This window comes from Temnothorax nylanderi, unplaced genomic scaffold (genome assembly GCF_030848795.1).
Source record: "Temnothorax nylanderi isolate EJ_2023f unplaced genomic scaffold, tnyl_v1.0 TNYL_tig0075_pilon, whole genome shotgun sequence".
Classification (NCBI taxonomy): Eukaryota; Metazoa; Arthropoda; class Insecta; order Hymenoptera; family Formicidae; genus Temnothorax; species Temnothorax nylanderi.
The window spans coordinates 564,325-590,612 of record NW_027249137.1 but is presented as its reverse complement, the minus strand read 5'-3'; the positions used below and the strand labels follow the sequence as shown (position 1 = coordinate 590,612).

At 39.5% G+C, this 26,288-nt stretch overlaps 1 protein-coding gene across 5 annotated transcripts in view; it reads left to right on the top strand.

Annotated features, from left to right (window-relative positions):
• Fur2 (furin-like protease 2) overlaps positions 1-26,288 on the top strand; it is a 332,852-nt gene that overhangs the window by 252,567 nt on the left and 53,997 nt on the right. The window contains exon 1 of one of the 5 annotated variants that reach the window (XM_071709275.1): positions 14,455-14,577. The exons of the other annotated variants lie outside the window; for them this stretch is intronic. Within the exon in view, the coding sequence (XP_071565376.1) occupies positions 14,569-14,577 (9 nt within the window). The 5' untranslated portion in view covers positions 14,455-14,568. Of the gene's footprint in view, positions 1-14,454; positions 14,578-26,288 lie in introns of those variants that run through there. 5 annotated transcript variants of the gene reach the window in all.

Sequence of the window (26,288 nt, the reverse complement as noted above, 5' to 3'; positions counted from 1 at the left end):
ATCCATTTTGGCTATATTGCTGCCAGCGAAACGCTCTATTTTTCACGGTCGGCGACCGCGGCTCGCTCAATCGAGCTGATTGAGGGAAAGAGAGGCCAGAGAAATGGAGTGAGAGAGAGAGAGTGTGGGAAAGAGTCCTCCACTTTAGGCAGTATTTCAGTGGTGCACGATCATCGATAACACGCTTTACGGGCGTTTGACACCGAGGAAAGTCAACCGGAGTCGCGTCAGCGCAGTTCCCGCGCTGGAATTCGCGGTTTATCGTTCGCGCGCGCGCTTTATAAAACTGCAAAAATACAACGATCGCCGCGCAGGCTGAATTAACGTTCTATTCACGCCTGTACAGTGCTTTCAGCTGACAGCCCTTCGTTCTTGCGGTACTAAAATTTATTGTGATTTTTTTTTTGCAAAACGGCTCGATAAATGGTCAGTCTATTTTGGTATTTTGCTTAGACGAGTTACAGTTATTCAATTATATAATGCAATTGCATCTTATTTTGTACATGCCCGAGTGTTTAAAATTATAGATACTTAAAAGTTTTCTTCTAAAGTTCTCTTCTTGTTTTTTTTATAACAATCTTTTTTAACAAAAATATAAAACGTTTAATTGAAAAATAAATTTAAAATTGACAATCTGCTTCTATAATCAGTCAGACATAGCGAGTAATTTTCGCTTTATTCCATAAGGAATCTAAAAATTGTTCAGAATTGATACAAAATTCTTTCCTTTCGTCGATTAACGTACGCACGACTGAAATAATTTTTCAAAACGTTAATAACGTCCTCTATTGCCGATCAGAAATAAAATACGTCGACGCGGTGCGTCTTGCGTACAGCAACCGCGACGATCGATTATCCTTGACAGATATATTAGACAGACGTCTCTCGAGGATTACGTCGCGCTATCGGCGCGAATGTACAGATGCGTGCGTGCCTATCGACGTGACAGAGTGGTACATAAATTGAGCGAAACGCGCTGGCGACGTCTATCAGGACCACGGCCGATAGAGATCGAAGGGAAGTGAGTCGCGCCTGGCTGAATTATGAATTGATTTTTTGCGCGTTGTGAGCGCGATTATGACGCGAATGTCCGACGGCGAGTGTCCGAGCCGCGTGTTTTATCATCCGAATTACGGGAGAGAGGATCGTCGCGCACCGCCCGTTGTGAATTATGAATCGCGTCCCCGGTAAAGCAAACGCAATTCGTTCGGCTTTAAGCGACGCTGATTAAGGCGAAGTCTGATTAACAGGCCGCTGCTAATGCTGGGTTAATATCTGACATTTATCACACCTGTGACACCTGTGTCCGACGGACGGGATGTTTAATGCTAAAAAATTACTTTTAAACATCACGATGGGAGAATCACTGATGAAAATAAATGTCGGAGAGTAATGGCACGTGACAAATAAATTTGACTTGATACTAGTGTTATATGATAAAAATTTGATATTTTTGTGACAATTTTCTTCTTAATATTTTTTCATTATAATGCGATATCGGGAATAAATTCGTCAGCTTCTGCTTCTTAATTTCTTAAAATTTATTTTTTAAGGAAGAAAGTATTTCGACTTATATTTTACACGCAATTGGAAATCGTTTTTAGTAAGTTAATATATTGTATATTATTGCCGGAAATTGTTAACTAAATACTAAATAAAAATACAGTAACAAAGATGATTTCGCACGTTATACGCTTCGTACGTTTGATTAGCGACGTTTGATCGGTCACGGTATCGCGAAGGCAACGAGAACTGCTCCCGATCGCGTCGTTTGTCGCGGAATTTGCGTGGCGGCCACGGACCGAGTGACCGAGCACGAATTACCTCCCGGTCGATGTTTATTGGCTTCGATTAAGTTTCCCCCCTTTGGCGAATTACCGCCTCTCGTTTCCGTTTCGGTCTCCTGTTGCATTCAGCACGACGACGACGACACGCGTCGGGACGCCGCACCGTCATGGATCCCGGAACTAAATGAAAATGGAAATGTTGGGTGCGCGGCACGTAATCTTGCCCCGGTATATATGCTACCACTTTTCCACCTTCTTACCTCTCTCCGAGTTCTCTCGTGCCGGAGTCTATTCCAGCCTGGCGATACGGAATTGCCCCCAATTTATTTTCTCCGACCAGCGCGGCGGCGGTGGCAGCAACCCACCTTGTACCACCAAGTGGGTACCACCTACGGAGAAAGCGGCAGTCTGTTTGCCGGTAACGACACGGGTCGCCCTGATTTCGCTGGCTTACATCCGTTTAGATCTCGGCCCTTCCCTGCGGCATTTCGTGAAATGCAAATACTCTCGTCGTCTTCTCTGCGTTGAGATAGTTCCGTGGGAAAATATCACGACAGGTATTTTCAAATCTGAATACGTACTCATTGCATAAACAGGGTGAAAGTATAATACAATACGAAATTATAGAAGTCGAGGTGCGATTTCACCCCCTTTTAGAAATAAATTCTGAACGCGCGATTATCTACGTAATTTATATTTATATGTATTCTAGAAATTCAGAGAAATTCAGTTCTTCTGAATTAGGATTACACCATAATCGCTATTTTAATAAGAGATTATTACGTAAATAAAAGACAATGATATTTCTACATTAATTTGACTATTAATTTGACGTTTAATATCGAGTTTTTCTCTTCGGTACGCAATATTTTTCCGTCGTTTGCGACGGACAATAAATCTCTATAACCGGATTCTGAAAACGTATGAAAGAACTACGGACTTTTTGGCGCGTAAAATACAACGAAATAATTCGCAAATAAATATATAGTTACTTCTCTTATAGCGCAATTTTTAACGGATTTTTTCGCTTTACTTTTATGGTAATTTACAAATTTGTCGAATAATAAATTGTTGGGATTGCACTGTTAGCATGTAAGAATTATGGGATCATCGCTTATGCAAATTCCGACAGGAACGCGCGCCTTAATTTGCACAAACTAATACAGATGCTTAATCCTTTTATTACTAAGAAGGCAGGCGCAATGTGTACATTGCGAACGCACTATTACTGCATATTACTGCAGTGGTAGACTCGGCATGTTATTTGCAATGCGTAACGCATGTTGTATAATGCTGCAGTTTTTACATTCATATCGCAGTCCTTTTTTTTTTATTTGCGCTTAATGTATGTATAATATTCTGATATAAATTTTGTTTAATTTTTGCGAATTCCGTGTGATGTCAGATGGCATACGTGTATATTTTGTCGCTTGTTCCCTAGAGAGAAATTTATACAGTTAGAATGAAATTTTTCATGGAATTTTTTCAAAATTATGAATAATTCATGATTGACGAAATTCCAGAAAGTGAATATTTGAAAGTTATTGCATTATATAAAACACGGTGGGAATTGTCGAAATCTCTGAGCTTCAATGCAAACTGAAATTGTTTTTTTTTTTTTCGATCAATATCACGAATGTACGATATTGATGTGCGAGAAATGAATGTTAGGAAATAAATTAGAAAATAAATTTACAACATATCTTGGAATCTAAAGAATCTTACTCTAATGCGTCGAGGCTGCGGCAGTGTCGACGCTCGTGTAAATCGTAACGTGACGGCCGTCATCGCTGCGACGTAATCCGGCGATATGAGAAAAATAACGGCAGCGATTACCGGAGCGTGAAACTCTTTCTGTCGCAATACGTTAGAAACGAGATGTCTGCAAATAAGTCGGCGCAATGCGTCATTGTAGCGCCCGCGGGAATTCTCTCATGTGTCAACGGATTATTGCGCCTTTCGGTGGCGTTAGCATAGCTCGTACGACTCAAAAGTCGATTTCTCGTAGCGATACCGTCGTAAAATTCCTGGCGTTCCGCTGTAGAAAACGGTGTTGTGTGAATTGTAAAATAACGGGAAGCGAGTGCGAAAGACGAGAAACACGTAAACGTGACAATATGCGATAAATTATATAGCTATTGGTCATATAAGAGAAATTTTAGTCCTGTTGTATTATTATCAAGTGTATCATCAGAAATAACAATGCGTTATGAATATTCTTGTTAGTTCTGTAGAAAATTTGCAAAGCATTAGAATTATGTTTTTTTGTTAAAATATAATAGTGATAATATATAATTACTGCATATATATATATATATATATATATATATATATATATATATATATATATATATATATATATATAATAAAGGTAGAATAAATGAAAAAGAATTTTTGACATAAAATTATAATAAAAAAAGAATGGTCAATTAGAACCTACAGCAATTGTATACGCTTGAGAAAATCACATGGAAAATTGCATTTTTTTCTTAAACACAATTTTCCAGAGGTAATAACTTTCAATAATGTCTGTAAAAAGCATGCCTTTCTTGAAAAAATAGAAAACTTTATACATTCTGTTTATACGTAAATAAATTGCGTGTCCATATACCCGTTTAAAGAAGAAAAAGAATTTTGCCCTGCGCGATTTATACCTAGAGATATCCAACGTTACTTTCCGCCCCCATAACTCACCAATTACAGAGTTGCCTTTTACATTCTCCGAGAGGAAGAAGGAGAGAGACCCCGTGATTACCGCACTTTTCTTTCCTCAACACTTCTTACCGTTCCGAAAAATCGGGAGGGAAAAATTCATTCGCCCCCCGCATGTCGACCGCGACGAATCTCCGCGAATGCATTTTTTCAACGGCGAGAATTATCGGCTTTTTTCTCAATGGCCGGAGCGCGCGGCTCTAAAGTAATGAATTCTTTTCAGCGGGACGCGAGCGCACAAAAATTAATTTAAATCTGGCGGATGGTAATTTGCTCACGTACCACGAGCGGCTACTCGCCTTCGTACTCTCTTTCTTTCTCGCGTGCTTTTGCACCGCGACCGCGGAAGCCGGAGCGGCGCGCGGCGGCCGCGGCGGCCGCTCCTTAATCAGCCCCGCCGGCCCTTTTATCGACGGGATCCCTAACAAAGTGCGCGAACGTGTCGCCTCTCGCGCTCCCGCGACCTTCTATTTGTCGTTTCGCCCCTTTGCAACGGAACCAGCCTTTCCGCCCATAGGATAGATACAATTCTGCCCGGTCAGGGACGGCCGCTCCTGGATAATTGAGTTCGCCTCTTTGACAGGCGCGCACCGTCCTGTAATTCGCCCTTTTAATCCACGTCCATTACGCGTGGCATTGAAGTAAATTTCTGTCGCGCGAGAACATCCTGCGTGTTTTGTTCCCGGTAGCTTTATCGCGTCCGTCGCCGCACGATCGTCGGTGTTAATCGCAGTGAGTTTTAATTCGCGTTTACCGTCACCGTAGGCATCACCATTGCAGGCTTGTTTACCCTTCCGCACCATTGATCTTACTTGACTCGCGGCGGTCCGCGGAGTCAATTCACGTTTTCATGGGTGAACGGTGACTTTTCAGAGCCTGAAACTAATTACTCATACGAAACTAATTACAGAACTAATTAATTGCGGATGCCGCTAACAGCCACCGTGGCCAATCAAGATGATGCTAATGATAATACTGCTCCTCTAAGCAGTGTGTCTGCACTGAGTTTGGGTTAGCGCTTGAAGAGCGCGTAGTAAATATCTTACTTCCGTAACTGCAAAAAAACTATTAGAAATTTCCTAGAAATCTGTTTCTGTTAGAAAGTCGTCCCTAATGGCTCTTGGTAGTTATAAGCCCTGACCCTTAAATTTCATTATTTCTTGCACAGATTTATTTTTTCAAACGCAAATTACGACGAGAAGTTGCGACGCCAATCTGCTGACGTAAATATAAATTATTAAAAATTTGCATTATATCGTAAAAACTAAAAAGTTCTACCGTGATATTGACAGTATCGTGACATTGTATTCGCTGGTGATTTTTTTTCTGTTTCTAATGGAATTGTTGAAGAATTTGCGAAAGATTTATTTCTCGTCGAATGCTCGCTAACAGCTGCGGTTTCGGCGAAACTTATCGGTGAGCTGAATCGTCTAATAGATCGGCGAATTCAGTTGTCCGGCCACGCTTTTCCTAATTTGGCATACACTACTCGATACAGAAATTAGTCTCGTTATGGCGTTCTCGTCGTTATACTTGGGAAACCATTGTTCCACGCGTCCTTTGATGTATTCGCTTTGAGGATCAAGTCCGTGAATGTGAAATATCGATAGTCTTGCTCGAGTCTTCGGTCTCGGCCGATCGTTCTCTTTGTGTGCGCGAAAGGGATAATTTTTGTCAAAGAAGCTTACTTTGAAAGGAAAATGCTGCCGTATTTTTGCTGGTCCTTAAGAATTTCCATGAATGTGACTATCAAAGAGACCCGTCCAAACAATATTATATATTTATATAATAATTTGTGAAACAAAAGTCTTTACTAACCGCAGTCTGAAAGAGCTCTAATCGAGAAGAAATTTGGAGATAAGAAACTTGGCGAAGCGTTCTTTCTCCTGATTTTTACAGATCAGAGAATAAATGGTCTTCTAAATGGTCTTTCTTCATTACGTCGTTTCGATTGATTTGCCGTTTATTTGCACTTTACAGCGTCACGATGACGCTAGGGAAAAGCGCGATGAAGCAGACTGCCGGAGTTAATGAAACGCGGTGAACAGTTTCCTCGATCGAAGGAAATTACTTCGGCAATAGGTAAGGGTGATTAAGCCCTAGCCGATATCTACGATGGGGCGACTGAAGATTATCGAATGGTGTCCTTTCACGCTGTCGTAATCGACTGGTCGCTACATTAATCACCCGTCCATCCCATCGTTTCGTGGTCAAAATTCTTCGCGTCTTAAATGTTATTCCATATATTGTTGCTCAGTTCTTATCGCAAATCAGCGCTATCAAATTCCACATTCTACTAAACTTATAAAGAATTGGGTTGAAAACTAATAATGCACACTGGTGCATATTTATAAAGCTGTCGTACACTCATCTAATATAGAAGTGAAATGCAAATATCTCGACTGATAAAATGCCGAATATATATTTTACGAAACAGCACAATAAACATTGAGCATTTTGCGATTTAACTCGTTTATATATTTATATTACACACACATGATCGTTATGTTGATTTGTGTACGACGGCTTTAATGTGTACCAGTACGCGTCCAATCGAATTCGCTATTAATTGCATAGATAAACGAAATGTGCTTTCAGTAGTCGCAACCTAATACGCGTCTTTATCTGTTCCATATGGTAAAGTGTAACATTAATATAACACTAATAATAATATTTTATTAATATCTTCATTGCAAAAGAAAAATGCAAAAGAAAAATAGGATTAAAAATGATATATAAATAAAGTAGGTGTAAGTGGAGTGTTTTGTAATATAATGGATTTCTGATATGTCCTATTTCTGTTTCTAAAAGAGGCTGAGGTTTGTAAAAGTTAATATTGAATCAACTATAATTCTCACAAGTATGCAGGATTAATGTAGAAAACTATTAATGACAGTAATTGCGCATAAATTTCATAAAGCTCCGCTGATTAAAGCTGTGACGCTTTAACAGAAATTCATTTAGAGTTAAATCGCCGAAAAGTCTCGTGGTAAAGTGCCATCATGAATTCACATTGCAAAGGTACACACGAGTGTAACAACTTAAAATGTTTTTAAAAACTATAATAGGATTGTACAAAAGAGGTAGAGGTAACGGAAGTATAGGTAAAATTACAAAACATCTTTTTCAAATAAAATTTTAGCAAAATAAGCTTGTTTCTGTAAGATCGATTTATTATTTAGTTACCAAAATATTTAATTATAGAAGCTAACAAATTGCAAAAATACGCTTATTCGAAAAAGCGCGAGCACGCAAATTTTCACAAAAAAATTAACTTTATGTTTAAAGAATATCTCTGCAAATTTCAGTGCATTGATCTCCTTCGGCTGCATTCTGTATCCGTCGATTGTTACGGTATTTCACCGTCCGGGATGACTGGCGTCGACGGGTGTGGTGATTAGAACGAATACGCTCGTTAACGTCGTGGCTGCGTAAAAGCGTTTGAATGTACCCGAGTTGAAATGCACGACGGCGATGTTTGAGAGAGAGAGAGAGAGACATAGAGAAAGAAGATATATTTATATATATATATAATGTCTCGACGACTAATATTTAAAAATATTTCGAGATTTATTGTTCCGTCCGAGGACGGAGGCCAGTTTTTTACTCTTCCACGTCGCGTGATTTGTGGGCTAGTATAGCTCTTCGTCTCTATTCCTCCGTCAGGCGATCGCCTCCGTTGAAAGCGCGGGGACAGTCCCGTATTCGATCCGGTGCCGATCTCGGTCGATGGCCCGATAGCGTTTCCGGGTTATTCATTACGGGGTCGCGGGGTTAAAACCACCCCGAGACTTTTTACCGACACCGAGGCGACGGTGTCCCCCTTTCCGCCTTTCGGAATCCGGCGTAATCCGCAACGCCGGGATCTCCGATTTACTCCTTTGCCCAGGTTTGGCGAAATTGCGGAGGCGGAGTCCCGATATCGGTTACGCTTCTTTTTCCCACGACGAGACGCTGCTTGCTTGCTCGACGAAATCGAGTTATCTCGCTCGAGAAAACACCTTCCCGTAGATGCGTAAAGCAATCCTCGGAATTTCTCATTGAATGCATCATCGGTCCTTGGCGGGGAATCGTGAATCCTGTAACAAATAAACACGAATGGATAATTATTAAAAAAAAAGTAATTCTTTACGTAGATACTAGTAAACTTAATAAATTACATAACAATTCTTGCAATAACAAATCAGCCATCCGATTTAAAGTTTATTAGTATAAATGCATTTATTTTTGTAAAAAGGTTTGTATAATAAAGTGTATACAAACTTTATGTTTATCGTTGTTTAAATATTTTAAAGACATGATTATTTGAAGTATAAATTTTATGCCGCACATGAAATAGATTTTTGTCCACGATTTTTTTTTTTTTAAGTGAGATAGTAATTACGAACGTGAGACAGTGCAAGATATACATATATAAACTTTCCGGCAATATACAATTCAATAAAGCTGCAGAATTTGCGCCGCACTCTATCGCAGGATCGACGTAATTCTTTTTATCGGTTATCTCGAAATTACGCGCAGACCGAACTGTGATATCCTTTTTGTAGCGATCGATTCGGATTGGATAACGAGTCGTCGCCTGCGCGGAATCTGATTTGTTGCAACGTTAATACATTCGCCAGCCGTGTCGATTGAATATCGGAAACAATAACGCAATGCCGATGAGCAATGGGGACGGGCCGCGACGGAACGTGAATTGAATGTTTATCAGCAACGCGAGAATTGACCGCGATAATTTGCGAACGGCGCATTTTTGCGGAATCGCAACTGATAATTTCGCTTAGCTCAGATTTCGATGCCGGATGCGTAAAAATTATTTCCACGGGCAAAGTAGAAATCGCGAATTTGTTGTCGTAATTCAAAGTTAGATAGTACCTACGTTTAATGTGAAACACTTAAAATCTCTATTAAGTTAAGCCGCTGCTGTTAGTAAATAAGTTCTAATTTTGCAATAAGTTGTTAATAGTGGAGCTAACTTAATGGGATTTAAAACGAGCTTGTGTAATTACATAGTGAGTTTAAGCTTCCGAAATACCACCATAAATTGTTCTCTCTATAAGATCTACTATAAGATGAGATTTACTTATTATGACAACCAAAGAGAGAAAATATTTGTAACGTCTTACGAAAATAAAGTAAATAATAACAGATAAAATTTAATAAATTAATTTTTTCCATAAATTTATATTTGCCAAAATCTAACTTAAATTACTCCATATCCAATATTACATTAAAATAAACACAATATTTGACAAATATAGCCGTTGCCTCCTTTAATTATCTCTCCATTAGCAGATACATATATAATTCGCTAAATAATTAATTACATTTTATATACATATCGATGGGATATTCATCATTATAATGAATGTTATTAGCATTATCTTAACGATGCTACCAGTTACGATTATTGCATTTCGATAATTATTTTTACTGGCTATAGAATTTGAAACATTTTAATCTAAACTGCCACACGAGATACATTTTTCCGCATCCGTAGCCTCGAAAATTGAAACGAAATTGCCTAGCATATCAATCCCTGCAATGTTCGTTTCTCATTGATGATTCGGAAACTGTGCACCAGCCAGCCACTCGTCAGCTGCGACAAATCCCCCGAATGAAGCTGTCGAACCGGAATAAGGACACACTCTTCCAGCGGTTCGTATCGCGACCCGACGGAGATAATCGAAATACTTCCGGGATGACTTCGCGAAAGCGATCGGACGCTTCGATGCGGCGAACCGAAGTTTACCCTCCTTCTCTTCGTCGGGCTTTAGAGGGAGGGTTTTGGGAACTTCCGTATCCCGTATATATCGACCTCGATATACTCGACAACGACGGGCAGTATTTTCAGCACCCGATCAAACCGTCCCTTCCTTCGTCTCCTCCTCCTCTTCCTCCTCCGGCTCCCGATATCCGACCGCGGAATCGTTCGATACGGGTCTATCTCTCGTGGCCACCGTCGGAATTCCGAAATGACGGGGCGGAATGACAAGGCGGGACGCGCGGCAAGACTCTTCCGGATCGTTGATCGGGAAATGCGTTTACACGGACGGCCGCACGGACGATATTAACGCAAGTGATATCATAGCCATCGGGCGCCGACTCCGCTCCTCGTGTCAAGTTCGCGGTTCGACGAGCCGTATCGGACAGCGAGACGACCTGCTCATTAAATTGCATGCGGCTGCATGTGGCGCGATCGTTGCCCGAAACGCTGCCAGAGATGAGCGCGCCTGTTATCGTAAATTTCCTCTTCCTTACTCCCTTGCGAGAAGTTGGTTACATCGTGATAGGCGTCTACGAGCGCTGAAACTAGATTTATTTTTCTAGTTATATACAGTATCATATCTTTTTACGACGTTATATCGTATTAATTCATGGTTCTTTTATGTTCTTTATGTAACTTCGTCAAATTGGGAATATTATACTGTATGTTTTAAATTATCATGTAGCTATCATTAAACGCGATGGCACATTGGGAATATTTCGATAATTTGATATCAAATCTTGCTAATTTTTTTAACGAAGTTAACAGCGCTCAGAAATATAAATTTCAGAAACCTTAATTTTATTTATATATTTGGTAGTTTTTACGACGAAAAACGATATTTTCATTAAACAGGAAAATTGAATTATTCGATATCCATTAATTGAAAATTTATCCTCTTATAACCATATATTTATATCTTCTATATATACTCTATATACGTATAAATCCTGGTTTTCGTCAATTTTATCTTGTCAGCTTTTCAATTTTTTTAAGTATAGACTATATTTTACAAATCCTTGTGATTGCACACATACATACACACACAATCGTTGGTTCATGCGTTGATTTCATCTATTTCAGTTTATTCGAACGAGGTTACAGTTACACAGTAATATTTTAGAATTGAATAAAACTTAGCATAATTTCAAGCGAATTATCGGAGATAATTATCGGAATATTGACCGTTTTCAAGAAAATAAATATAATCGTTTTGCGAATCAAAATTTAGAGGCACAATTCTGTCAGTTTCACTTTTCTCGATGCTTTCACAAATATTTGATGTACTCCCAACTTGTATCGTTTGTATACATTTACACGGATAAGCGAAAGTGCCTTCTAAAAGAATCTGGGAGACTACAAATATATATACGACGATAAGTCTTCGCGAACTTCGAAGTTCGACATCTTTTCCTGTAGTTTTCGCCGGCGGCGGGGCCACCAACTCCCGGCAGTTGCAAACGGTTTTAAACTGCGAGTCGCGGATTTTATGGAGCCATCGTGGCGCTATTATTTGTGTAATCTCGTAAATCCGATGTTTTTATCTGCCGTCATGCCGACGGCGATCGTTGTCCGCTTTTTGCTCCGCGTCAACGTCGCCGCGTCGCGAAATTACCAACGAGTTTATAATGCAGTGATGGCGATGGATTTATTTAAGCTCCGGCGCAATTTGTTTGAGAATTGATCATCGAAAAACATGCATTTAATATCAATATATTTACAGCGGCGAATAAAATTCTAATGGTGGCTTCCTCGTTCATGGAGCTGCTACATTATTTGTGGAAAAATGCACGGTTTGAGATTTTGATGGATTTTGCGATGTTGTGTAACGCGATTTGCATTATTTATCTGTATTGAATGTTTAATGTGCAAACAAAAAGTTTTAATTGAAGATTCGATCATGAAAAAATTTTTTTTATCACTGATTACTTAAAATTTTATAGAAATTTTATAGAAACGTACGCTTTATAATTAATGAAAATTTTTCGCGGTCAGATTATATTAAAGTCGAGGATTAACGCCAGTTTAATTTAGCACGTGCTTTGCATTTATTACGTTTTTATTATTATAAATGGACGGAATAATTTTTTCCGTGCTGGAGGCATCGAATTCCAAACCCACCGAGATTCGACCGCTTTCGAGATATAATACACCGGAAATCTGAGGCCAGACGCCTGTCAGTTAACAGTCTTTCTCCACGACCGACGCGGCTTAACGCCGACTTACGTCAGCCGCGTTTGGAACGATAATAGCGGTCGTTAATATTCGATCGGCGGTTATATGGGCGCCGCGCATATCTGGCGTTAATCGCGACGCCATTAACGATGTGTTAATTGGTGTGCGTTAGCAACGGCGGCGGCGGCGGCGGCGCTGGCGATCATCCTCTCCTATCCTGCCGGGACCTCTTAAAGGGGGACGTAAAGCGGCTCCGTTTATCTTCCACGCGCTCTTGCTGTAAACGCTGCGTCGCGTCGCGCATTGTATGCGCGTGTAATAATACGCGCCGGAGCATCCCCGATGGCGTTTGCACGCTCGATAGACGCCAGACGAGGCTGCCTGATCTCTCGAGAAAACGGGAATCCGTTCGGGGACTCAGAATGCACCGACGCGCACGGGAAGGAATCTTTTAAGAGGAAGGACGTTTTTTGATAGCAGGCGTCTTTCGAATACGCATTTTCTCCGAGTAATTTGTCCCACGTGCTTGAACTAATTAGGAGAAGGAGAACGGTTCGATTTCGAATCAATATATTCGAAATCTCTTTCTGAAATCTGAAACGGCTTTTTTAATGAAATTCGTGTGGAGATTGTAGTTTCAACGCAACGAAGATTTGAGATGATTTAAGTAACATCTTTGTCTAACGTTTGAAGCTTCGAAGTTATGTAATTCTATTGAAATGTTACTAGACATGCTTGATGAAGGAATTACGCTTGTCTGTGGCTAAACTATCCGATATTTCCACACGAAAGATAATTTTATGTGATTTAAGTAACATCTCTTGTCTAACGTTTGAAACTTAGTTTCTTCACGAAGTTGCGTGATTCTGTCGAATGTTACCGGCTATGCTTATTGGAATTACGCTTGTATAGAATTATGCTATAGCTAAATACCCGATATTGCTACACGAAAGATAAAGTGCCCCTGACTTCTGTATCGAAATAATCCTCATCTACATATCTTCCGAGAACACACAGCTGCTTTAAATCCGTTTCTATATTATCGTCCTGTCAACGACTTATTCTTCGGTCGGGATATATATCGTCGTAGAACTCATAATCATAACTTTACACGTGAACCTATCATTCTATACATATCCGTAGCATTTTACAAATTTGTTATTCTAATATCGCTGATGATGCGTGCAAAATGCGAATTTATCATTGTTATTATCCCCCCTGTCTATTCTGTTGGCCATCAGTCTTTTTTACGAGTCAATATTTTTCTCGTTTAGCGCTCGTTAATATGAAATGAAAACAGCATGGTATCTCATTAAGTACACTATTTAGTATTGAACTGCAGTATTATGGCACATTATGATAAGTATATAATGTAAAATAAAATAAATTTCTTGTTATACATTAATATAAATAATTCGTTTTCCTTAGAGAGAACCAGGAGACTTCCCCATTCTTAGAGAAACGCAAGTTATCATATCGTATTTTTAAAATGGAATTAATTTCAACAGAGAGACGATATTTTGCCTTTGCGAAATTTTACATAAACATTTTCTGCGTCGAGACAATTTTTTATCTCCATAGAATTTCACTTCTGCTTATTAGCACTAGCTTTCAAATAGCACAAAGTATCGTTTTGTATCTTTTGCAAAACTTTCAAGCACAGTCTTTCGAAGGCACTTACAAAGCGCCAAGTCAAAAAACGAACGCGTTGGCCGTTTATGAATGCTCGCAGCACTGGAAAGCCTGATAAATCAAGATCAAAAGCGAGCACGGTGTCCGTGATAGAACGTAAAGCCCGACAGGGCGGTGATAAGCGCTATTAAGTAAATTTACGGGATTTCGCGTTCAGCAAAACGCGACGCTTAGCGCGCGTTATTAAAATACGTTCGCTCGGATCTCTTTTGGCCGGATTAAACGCACGCGCGATGTAACATTATTATTTTCCAATTAATACCGACCAAAATGATCGACCGAACAAGCCATGCTCATACACTGCCGTTTATTTTGTTTCAGGTACGACAGATTATTTCAGTAAGCTTTTGTCCGCGTCACGATCGTGCGTTATACACGTGTTATGTTACGTGTGATCGCAGCGATCGATAAAATCGGCGTCCTGCGTGAACATTTATGCTGCACGTGAGTACTTTTCCACTATACAAACTGTATATAATAGCTGCATACGGTGAAGTATCTACATTTATCGGACAGAATGATTCGCTATACTTCTATAGAGTAATATTTGCTGAATTGCGCTCAGATGTTAAGTATGCTTATTAAGTAATACGATCCGATGTCTCTTTGTCGGCCTTTACATCACTGGAATAACAGTCGGCATAATTTCTCTAAAAGCTTTTTACATATCATTATTTAATAATGTGTGTGAATTTTACAGAAAAAATAAATAGCTATTTTACGCAGAATGTAGTTCAAAATTTGTTATTTACTGACGCCTAAAAATTTGAGAATATTACATTACGTAAAAATTGGCTTTATAATCTTCTATCTGCTATAGTATAGACAAAACCGTACGTTTATATTTTACAGCTTGCTCTGTCTCACGTATATATTTTTCATATTTTTATATTTAAATTATGGTCACTCTAATTTAAATTAAAATGAAATGAATATTTAAAAAAAATACATATATCATACATCAATTTTCTGCGCATTCACAAAATTATTAAATTGCAAGTATTAAAACTATTATATTATTAGTAAAGTAGAAAAATAGAGTTTTCATCCGTTGTTTATTTTCCAACAACGTACAATTATTTTACTTTCTGCTTGTTATCAATGGACATCGGACGTTTCCGATGTTGAGTCCTTCGCACAGTTATGTGAGATAACATTTAAAGAGGGCGAACCTTCGGTATGCAATGTAACGAACTGTTTCGTCGGACTGTCAAGACACAGGAATCCGGTACATAATAATACGTGATACATTGTCGCGTCGCGACACGTTATACATTTTAATGAGTGCAGTCTCTGAGAAATCCGCGGCTACTCGTCCCAAAGCCGTCATAAGTAAAGAAATGATTTCATTGAAAAGACGAATTACAAGTTTGCCTGTGTAACGAGGTCTTCTCGTCGTCATAAAATATAACGACGACGACAACATTGCCGAAGTCCGCTCTTTCTCCTTCCTTTCGTCTTTTCTTCTCCCCCCTTTCATCTTCCATTTTCTCACTTGCTTTCTTATTGTTTTTCTCTCTGCATCTCGGCTAATTACTTCTACTGTCTGCCTGTAACTGCACGAAGTTAGCGATGGTCGGGAACCGTTCGGTAATAAGTACTTTTTAATCCCCCATTCCCCCGCGCCTCGTTATTCTGCATAAATGTCGTCGCGAGATTGTACAATTTGCCTCGCTCCTTTCGCTTTTTTTTCCGCTCCGCTTCTTTTCTCCCGCGATTTTCGAAGTTAATCGGTTAATTGCTCGCGGGGAAAACTCGAAATGGCCTCGCCGCTACGACGGGGAACTAGGAGTACCTGGGTATACGCGGTGGCGAAATAATCCTCTGATTTCCAAATTATCTCTGAACAGTGAGAAAATATTTCAGGATTTTTTTAATTGGGTTTAGCAGCGTTATAAGGTACAGTCAGTTTAATCCCCTTTGATTTATCGCGTACAACGTTACGAGGTCTTCGTAGATTCCCGCGAGGGATACTTTCTTAAAAAAATATCAGGATTTTCAACTTAATAAACGTACTGTTTTTCTCAACAATATAGTGGAGAAGAAACTTATAACGAATGGAAATAATTTAAAGAATGTTATCGTACTTGGTATAATATCGCAAGAAAAGGTGAAAAGCGTCTCTCGAAGATTTCAAGAAGGCACACTAATCTAAAAGTTAGTTTGGCAATGCAAACAAAGTTGATTTGAAGATAATGCCAAATGCATATATAATAACTTGTCTCCGTTGTTAATGTTGATCGATTTTTGCATCTTTTTTTTTTATCAGAATAACACGGCAGGGCTTCTATTCGACGGCTATTTTGATATATGTTTTCGACACGTATTCTGCTGTCCAGAATATTATCTATAAACAACGCAAACATTGCATGATCTAGTTCGCCGAAGTTTTTCCCCAAACGAACCAGACGGTTTTACAAGCGCAACTAGCGCGTACGATATCTTATTTACCGGGTCGTTTGCTTGTTTATGAGCCTGTTAGAAGCTACCGACGCGTGCGTTGCGCCGCTCATTTCGATACTCTTCGTACTCGGCACGTATATGCACATCGAAACTATCGGTTTACGATCCTTCCATCTCCGTGATGTCTGTACACGCTTATTTCGCGTTCGTCGTAACGTTAATTATCCGTTAGCATCTTTCAGCAGATGCAATCCCCGATTTATGATGCGACGTATCGTCCCTGATTCCGTCCGTAAATGTCAAAGAAATTTTATTTAATCGTGAATGATGCGAATGATCACATCCGCTGTCAATCTGTCACTGAGACGTGAATGAAACGCAATTATGATGAAATGATGTTAGATAGAACTTAATCTTTGACGTGATTTATTCCGTCAACTTGATATCAATCACGATAACGATGATTAACAAATTTTTTATTATGATTGAGACAATAAGAAGAAAACAAATTGCTTCTTTTAAAGATGATATGAGTAAAATTTGAAGAATTACATATATGAAAAGTTGTTACATAAAAATATAAATTTTATATTTTTTCTAATTGCGTGATTTATAATTGATAAATACACAATGTGAGAAAAACTCTTTGTAAAAGCTGAAAAATAATTGTGAATATTTACTTATTTTATAATTATTACTTGTTAGATCTAAGTCATCCCATGCACTAATTGTGTAAAATCATACATTGCTTTAAGATAAATATATAAAACGAACGATTTCTTATTATATAATGTCGACATTTTCTGAGCTAGTGCATAATCCGGGACAATACAAATCCGGGACAAACGCGTATAATCCGGTGCTTCTAGTCACGTTACTCTGTAATGCCCCTTTTAAGCGTTCATGTAATTGTTCGTAGAAACTGCACGCCGTAACAATTAAACGAGGTAATCTTCATGTACATCAGTATGTTACTAAAGCAACAAATGTTAATTTCATGATACAATTATTCAATATTTATTATGCATATCGTATAATTAATGTTCAATAAATAATAAAACTAAATATTGAAATAATTGCCGTTCAATGTTTCAAGAATTTCAATCTAATGAGAATAAACATCGCCTGTTTTTGTGTGTGGTGCCTCCCTTTAGAATTCTGTTCACTCCTGAGGCAAATATATTACGGCAAACATCGGAACGGAAGAAATAACAGAGAAAAATAGCATGCTCGCGCACAACTTTCGTGAGGCCGGGCTTAAATTGCGTTCATGGCAATCCCGTTGCCTGGCCTGGCCGTCCCTAAAGCTTTTGTCTGCCTTGGCGCGAAAACGTGCCTTATGCGCGGACAATGGAGACAAGGTAGAGCAACAGCTCCTGGCAGCCACGCGTCGTTCAGAGAGGATTGTACGCGTGCCGGCCGTTGTTGAATGCGTGTGGCCGAGCGCGATTAATTCGCCAAGAATGAACGTTAGCCGAGAGCCACGAGCCGTACACCGTGAAACGTACCGAGCAAAACTCCGGAAGGGGGAAAAACCTCCGGACGGAGACGGCCGCTCCTTTTATCCGGGAGACGAAAGGAAGCTGTTCTTCCTCTCGTCTTTGTGCGCGACGTCGAATCCCGGGCCCGCGGTCGAGATCGCTTCCGTCACGAGATACTTGATCCCGTAATTCTCTCCCGTGAATCTCGCGATAATTCACATAGCGATGGTCCATCCCCTTTCGCTCGAGCCGGCGAGACGGCCGAGACGTTAATATGCCGGAAATTAGTTCCCGAGCGGACTTCATCGCGCCTGTATCGAGATTCACTCCTTGGCTATTTGTCGCCCGTCTTCTCTCGCCTTTCGTCCATAAACGAAACGCTTTATCCCACATTCCTGGAATAACTTTCGCCCCCCTACCCCTCCTCACGCCTTTTGTTCGCGTGGGGTTATATCGTGGACGGATCCGACTACTTCAGGACGTGATATTAACACGTTGGGATGCGGGTAGAAAATACCGATAATGCAATCTCTTTTTCTGAGAATAGGTAGCTCAAAGTTAGATGTTACTTAGAAAAGGACTAGAAAAGGAAGGATGCATATTTGAATTGTAAACTCCGCTGATTTATGGTACTATTTTACAGTCTATATTTTGTACATATAAAGTGAGAAAATATGCGAAGGTATATATAGAACGTTTTAGATCTCTTTTTTTTCAACCAGTTTTATGACCAACTTGCAATTGATTTTTCCCAAAAATGAATTATACTTATTAATTTTTCTTTTTTTACTTGTTTGCCTTAATATTTATGTGAAATGTATGAGATTCGCGGTTTAACGGCAGAAATATATCACAAGAACACCGGAACTGATGATGGTATGTAATTTCGAGAATAAAACGGATAAAGTTCGTTGAAGATAGACCGACACGTACGGGAATGAGATTCGGGACGCGAATATAACCGCGAGATGACATTAATCTGAATCACGGGAAGAGAGGAAATATTCTCCCCCTCTTTCGGATGAGAAGGTGGGGGGGGGGGGAAGAAAAGCTCTTTCCGCGAATCGTAACTCTCGCGAAGAATTCCCGTTAAATTCGTGTCAGGGCTTGCAAAACTGACAGACGGGATGGGACGGACGCTCGTAAAACGCTCTTCGCAAGACTCGCCACCGTAAGATTCTTTGGCTTACCTTCCATCGGCGCGGGGGTAGGTACGCTTCCCGCATCTTCATGCCCGCAACACAGCCGAGAGTTCTCGCTGATATTAAACGCCGGCTTAGGCAACATTACACGGCCGTATATAATGCCAGGCATTTCTCCAGTTACTGAAAAGACGAAGCATGTGCCTGATGTGCCTCTGGAACAACACCGCATGACGTGTTGTCCCGACATCTCATCGTATTTTCATCTTATTTCCTATTCCTCGTTGCTTCCCCCTATTTTTATATTACGCTATTGCTTTTATTTTTTATTACTGTTATTATTTTTTTCACTTATTGTTAATTTTTTATAATATATCCTACTTTAAATTATATATATAAATATCTATATATAAAATAATTTTAAAGTGGAATGTTATTATGCAGATATTTGAAGATTATTCATAATTCTATAGCGTACTCTAAACTCAATAAATTTATGCTGATTTTCGAGAAATTATGCCTGATTGTTGCGCTATCCATATTTAATCCCCGTTAACTGAGGATTAAAACATGACGGACGTATTTTGTGGAAGTTATAATATTCGCGGGCTTCGACACATGTTACAGCACTGCCGTTGGCTCGTTATCGATCCCCCTTGATCACCGTTTTCTCATTAGTTGCTAATTTAGTTAGCAACTTCTTCGCGAGATAATTCCAAATGAACCATTCCTAAATGAACTTCTTCTCAATCGGATTTCATAATTAACTTATCTGCTTTTCTTTACTTTCAGCCTATCTATCCATTTTCTACTCTTTCTATCCGGATTTAAAAGTGTCCAGAGGTTTGTTCGCTATCTCAAGAGCTCGTTAATTTACCAGCGCTCATAATTCCGTTGCATCTCTTAGGTTTATTATAAAACTATAATGTGCATTCTCAAATATAATTTTAACTGACACGATTGCTGCAAAATTAGCCACACTAAAATTTGGATGATCAATAAAACTATATTATTTTATCATTGTGACAGAGTGGCAGTAAGATAACTTTGACAAAGATATTTCGTAAAATCTAAAGTTACTTTTAGCGATTTTCTAACAATTTTGTAAATAATCTTAATTTTTACAAATTTAAATCTTTATAATGATTTAAAATATTGTTCTAACGTTTCTGTATAAAATTATTATGCAATTATAGTTATTATTGCAATTAATGATTAATGAACAGTATTTATGGTAACATTATTTTGAGTACTATTCTAATATTTGTGGCAAATTAGTTTGTGATTTTACGACAATAATACGAAGTTTCTATTTTAGATTCTTAGAATTCCCAATATTTCTCCATATAAATATTGCTTATAATAATCCAAATAATAATTAATGAATGTTCATATGATTTAACTTTGGAAGTTATAATTTTCATGACGTATAAACTTTGCGAAACTGTGCCAATTATATATTTTCAGCTTCGGTATCTTAAAGCAGAAATAGTCACGGACTTATTTCGGATACAACGTCGTAATTAACAGCGGCGGTCGTGGCATCGCGCGCGCACAGCCCAACAATTTTGCAGCCCCGACTGAGTAATCGCTAATTGCGAATTCGGGCATAATCCCACGATTATCTCGCGATAGCGTTGTACCGAGCTTTAATTGATAATTTGCACGACGGCGCGGAAAACACGGAAAACTTTAATGTAGGCCGCGCGAACGGGCGCGCGCATACGCTAACTTTATTATCTGAATTATTAGAGGCGCTTTTATCGTCTCATAAATCCGGCGATAACGAGTTCATTTAACTCGATTTCACGGCAAGCTTCTTCTCCACCTCGCCTCGCGCGCGCTCTTCGAAATTCCAATCGAGCTTCTATCCCACGACATTCGATTTCGGTTTAGCATCATCACACTGTCATCCTCACTGGCCTCTATTCATCTCATACTTTGGATATATCGAAAACCAGACCAGCCTTCGGCTATCCAAAGTATATCGATGCTTTTATTAATTTAGGCACTTTCGGCGTATGATTTTATGACGAATATTGATAAAGATAAATATAGAAAATTTTTAATAAGAATTATTGGATGATTATAAATAAATAAATAAAAAGATATCGTTTATAACGACTGTAGAAAACTGATTATATATATTTTAAATAATTAGAAGATGGTATATCGGTTGCCACTATTATTCCATGCAACGTTTTCTTTATATAATTAAAATTCTGATAGTATCTCTCTTGCGGAATATATCCGTCGATCATGCCGCCGTCGGCGCCGTCGTTGCCACTAGAATAACGATGCAATTATCGTTGGCGAGTAGTTCACGCGGACATTTAACGCGGAAACGAGGAGTCGCACGCCATTGAGTCGAGAAACTGGCACGTGCCTCCCGCCGGTACTGCATATAATGAGCTGGCGGCCAATTATGCGCTCGATCATCCGGCGCCACTCTTATTCATCGGGTGTCGTATCCCCTCATCGTTGATCGGAGTCGTATGTTTACGTCGTCCGTCACGCTGAACGAATGCGTCGGAAAAACGGAGCGCGAGAGCCCCGAGTGTTACAGTTACTCGTACAAACTCGTTTACTGTAGCCAGGATAGTAGATATAATCAATCATTTAGTCTCAAAGTAATAGAAATTTCTTCTCATGCGCGGCTCTGTAGAGCATTACTGTTATTCGTGAATTCGTGCGACAATTGTCCCTCGTGCAGTGAAATATTTCTATTGTTACATCAGGATATCTTTAGAATCGCCGCCAATCTTTTAATTCGAAAATCCTTGGGTCAATCTGCATATAAAAATTGGTATATTTCTCTTTGATTAATTAAAACAATTGAATGCGATTGCTATCACTTGATAGTAACAGTATGACTAGACTCTCTAGCAAAGTTATAACTTTCGACAACGATATTCATCGTGATATTCTATGACAAACTAGTTTCAAAAGCGTCAACGATGTTGATCCGCTACACTGTTACTCGTAGAATTTTCGGCAACAAATCAATTCAAAACAGAAAAAAAATTAGTTTCAATTACCCGCCTCTTTCGGAAGTTATCTTCGTTCGCAATAGAGATATTCGCCATTGTTTCGCACACAGCGAAGGATTAAAACGCGGCGATGAGTGGCATGAGAGTCGCGGCAGCAGCGCGAGAGGGTAAAGAGAGTGTACCGTGGGATGAATCGGGTTTCCACGAGCATGTCCGGAGAGGGTCGTCGGCCCAGCAATCGTCGTTCCGTTGCTGTCAAATAAACGTCTCGCGCACACACGACCGCGGACCGACCGACCCTCGTACCTTCGTTAGCCGACTTTCCCGGCGCTATGGTTCACGATTATGTCCAGAGTTTCCCAATTGGGTCGCGGAGGCGTTTTGCGAGTATTAACGTCGCGAGCTCTCGCTCGTATACAGAGTGTCCCCAAACTCTGGACAATGAGATTCTTTGATTAATGCGCACCACAAATAACACGTTGTTCCGGAGCTTTTAATTTGTTTTTCGCGGTGTAATTTCCCACGGTAAACTTGAAACCTCATGTAGGTTAATATAGTTTTGGAAAATTAGTTTTTACCAAAAGTAATAATTAATTTTTATTATAACGTAATATGAAAAGCTTAATTGCGTTTGTGTTTTTATAGTGGCAGTAATTTAACGTTAAATTTATTAAACGCATTTTTCTCCAAATTGCATAATTAATTAATTTGGGGAATTAAACTCTATATATAATTCTTTAAATAAAGTTGATTTCAGATTAATTGAAGGACAAGATTTTGTTGTGCAGTAATTTAAAATAGCATTCTTGCGTATCTTATACGTAGAACTATCCTGAAAACTATAATAGTACTCTAGTATTTTTATCAAGACAAAGCTATCCAGAGATTAGTTAAAGAATCTCGGTGTCCATAGGACATCTATTTAGATCTAAGCCCACCGTGTATATTACGGTAGATGGGTCTCCTCGAGCAGCGGACTCTCGCAAAATGGATCGTGGCCATTCCCGCGGTCGCCCCATCGCGCGAACATTTTGCCTCCGGTCAGCGGATTCATTCCGGCGTGTCCCTCGTGTCCCTCGTGTCTTCCCGCTGGTGCGCCTCATAAATTAAGTATTTGCGGCGAAAATGCATACACGGCCACCATATTCGAGCGGTGTCGTCCGCGACGTTCCTCAGAGCCGGGGGATACTTGAACTTCATGATTATGACAAGGAGCTTGTCCAATCGCAAGTTTGTGAGTTGCAGCCAAATTGTGATGAGTTACGATAATGAGTAACCGCATTGTGCATCTCGAAGACATGTATAATTGATACTGAATGAAATTCCAAACGTGTGATGTTGAATAAATTTTGTTACGAAAATATAAAAATGTAATAGATGCAAATTGATATATAAACATACAAATTTTTGATAACCACGCAGCACAGTCGGTGATTCCGTCCGGTAAAGTCGTAATTTCGCATATCTCTTGCAATAGAATGTTACGATCCAAGCTGAAATGTTGATGACTAGATTCGGCTACGGGCCCGGCGTTCGACAGTGCGAACGCTCGCTACGAAGTTCAATTCCGAGACTCGATTCTAGCGTAACGTGTACCAAGCTTGAGAGACGTTCGATTGAGATTTATCTAATTACGGCGAAGAGAGCCGCCTTTGAGCGGCCGTTTAACGGCGGACGGGGGCAAAGCGGATCGCAAAGCGCGCTCCGACTGACCGCGCGTTGGTTACGCAATGCGATATTGAACGTAAAAGCCGCGTGCGATCTTCGCCCGACCTCGTTAAAGCCGCGCTTTGTGAGTCGGGCACAAGCCGAGGCCTTGGGCAACGCTAATCAGAGGCAATTATCGACGCCGAAGGCAGGATCGGCCCAGGTTACGAAATCTCGCGTGCGTCTAGATCTCTAGATGGTACGTGCGCGCGCTTAATTAAAATATAATCGACCGCGCTTTGGCCGGATCGTCACGTCTCGTGCTTCGTCATGCCATCGGAGAAGAGGTGGTTTACTTACTGCGTGTTCGCCAGGATTAAGTCTCGTATCCCTTGCCGTACATTTAGCTCAATGTCGCTTACGTCTGATAATTATCTTACGTAACGTTGAACGCGATTTAAGCAAATAAGCTTGGAAATGTAGTTCTCGCAGTGAAACGTCTGTGGAACAATACCTTCATTTAAGTAAGCTAAAAATAGGTCTTCTCTATAAGTGTTCGCGGCTAAAATATTAATCTGTTTGCAATGTTTGTCATTTAGTTTGCTCGTTACTTTAATTTCGACGACATTACGTGGATGACAAGACCTAAATTGAAGTACTGAGTAAGAAATTATAAGCGAGAAATTAAATTAGCGCGTAATATTATGTTCCATGACAGAATAATTCAGATATTCGCATCGCGAATCTGAACGGCGACGAAAGGAAAGAGCTCTTTTGCGAAACGACACGGAGATAGATTGCGGTCGTTCGCTTACTCGGCGATCGCACGGCACATTCCGCCTCTCTTTCCGGACGTTATCAAGAACTATAGCGAAGACCTATACCTTTCGTCCATGTATGGCATGCATTGCACTATGTACAGGATGCCGCAAAACCGGTAGTCGCAAATCGCGTAAACTAAAGTAACGATTGTTTTATTGTTGAGACGTCAAGTAATTTATGCGAGAAATCGCTGTAATTAAGAAACTTTAGCCAATTAGTTTCAAATGATGTAAACAGAAATTGAATAAAAATGCAATGTCATAAATTAAAAAATTTCAAGATTCATAGATAAGATACCTAACGTTAGAAATTAGAGAGATTTTTGGTTGACGTAAATATACTAAATAGACAACAAAATCTCATTGTTCAGTGAGATTTCATGCAATTAAATTTTAATAAGACTTTAAATCGAAGTTTAATAACAAAGATATTCAGCATGCTAAAAATTGAAGAGCTGTGACAGACCATTGAACTTTCGCGTCGTAAAAGGATCCGTTCCTTGATTCGAAGGAGGAACCTCGACTGAAAATATGTTCAGCGTTGGGACATCCTGTATACGTTGACCTCAAGACTTCCGGTTTTATCGCGGTTCATCCCGTTATCGGACGACCGCATTTATTCGCGGCTATACGCGCGCCGGATTCCTCTCTCGCTCTTTTCTTCATCGTCGCTCTCTCCTCCCTCTTTCTTTTTCCGATCTTCAAAGTCGAATCATCCCCTCTCGCCCACCACTCCCCTCGTCGCCAAGACCCGCGAGACGCGCATTACCGTAACGTATCCGTAACGGCCGTTAAGAACGTGAACTCCCGGTACCACCGCCATTGTCCCGTGGACGCGAAATGTCCCTTGGCAGGAATACCGATCGTAGATTTCGGGCGTGAGGGTGATGTTGCTACTCACGCTCGTCGTTCTTATGGGGTGAGAGCCGTACCTATATAGCTCGAGGTCTGGGTCTGGGAGCTCGCGCGTATCCATCCCGTCAATCTTGATCTTATCTTTCCAAGTCTTTTTACGGTATGGTTATCGGGATGCTATCGGGATATTACGAGGGTGTCGGTGCTTATATTTTAATGTTTCATTTTGGCGATCATTTCTGTTTTACTTTAACTGGTATCTTTATATGAAACCGCAGATTGAAAAATATTTTTATAAAAATATAGACGTCCATATATTTTTATACGTATTAATCAAGTATGTTTTTTGTACACTGTTTTCTATCAACACATGCATAATGTAGTGAAAGAGAGGGCTGAAAGTAATTTACATATAAGAACCGCACTTGTAATATAATCTATAGTATAAAATAATGATATGCTACTGACTAATAAGGAACCATTTATTGCATCAATAAACATGTCCAATTAAGTGTGAAATTATTCGTGCGAATACTCAATACAAAATCTACAATGTTTGGTGTATTAAAGACACATTACATTTTTTTCGAAGAAATACATAACTAGACTTATGAGAAACATGTTAAGAATCGGAGATACGATTAAATAGTAAACAAAGTAATATTTTTATGAGAAAGTAGCCATTGCGGATATTTTTAACAATTTATCTAAAATGAATGAACTGCTTTAAATAGAACTGCTTTCGTATTATTTAATTTATTCTGATGTTAAAAGTATAAATCTCAATAATATATTCTTTTTTCAATATTTTTATTT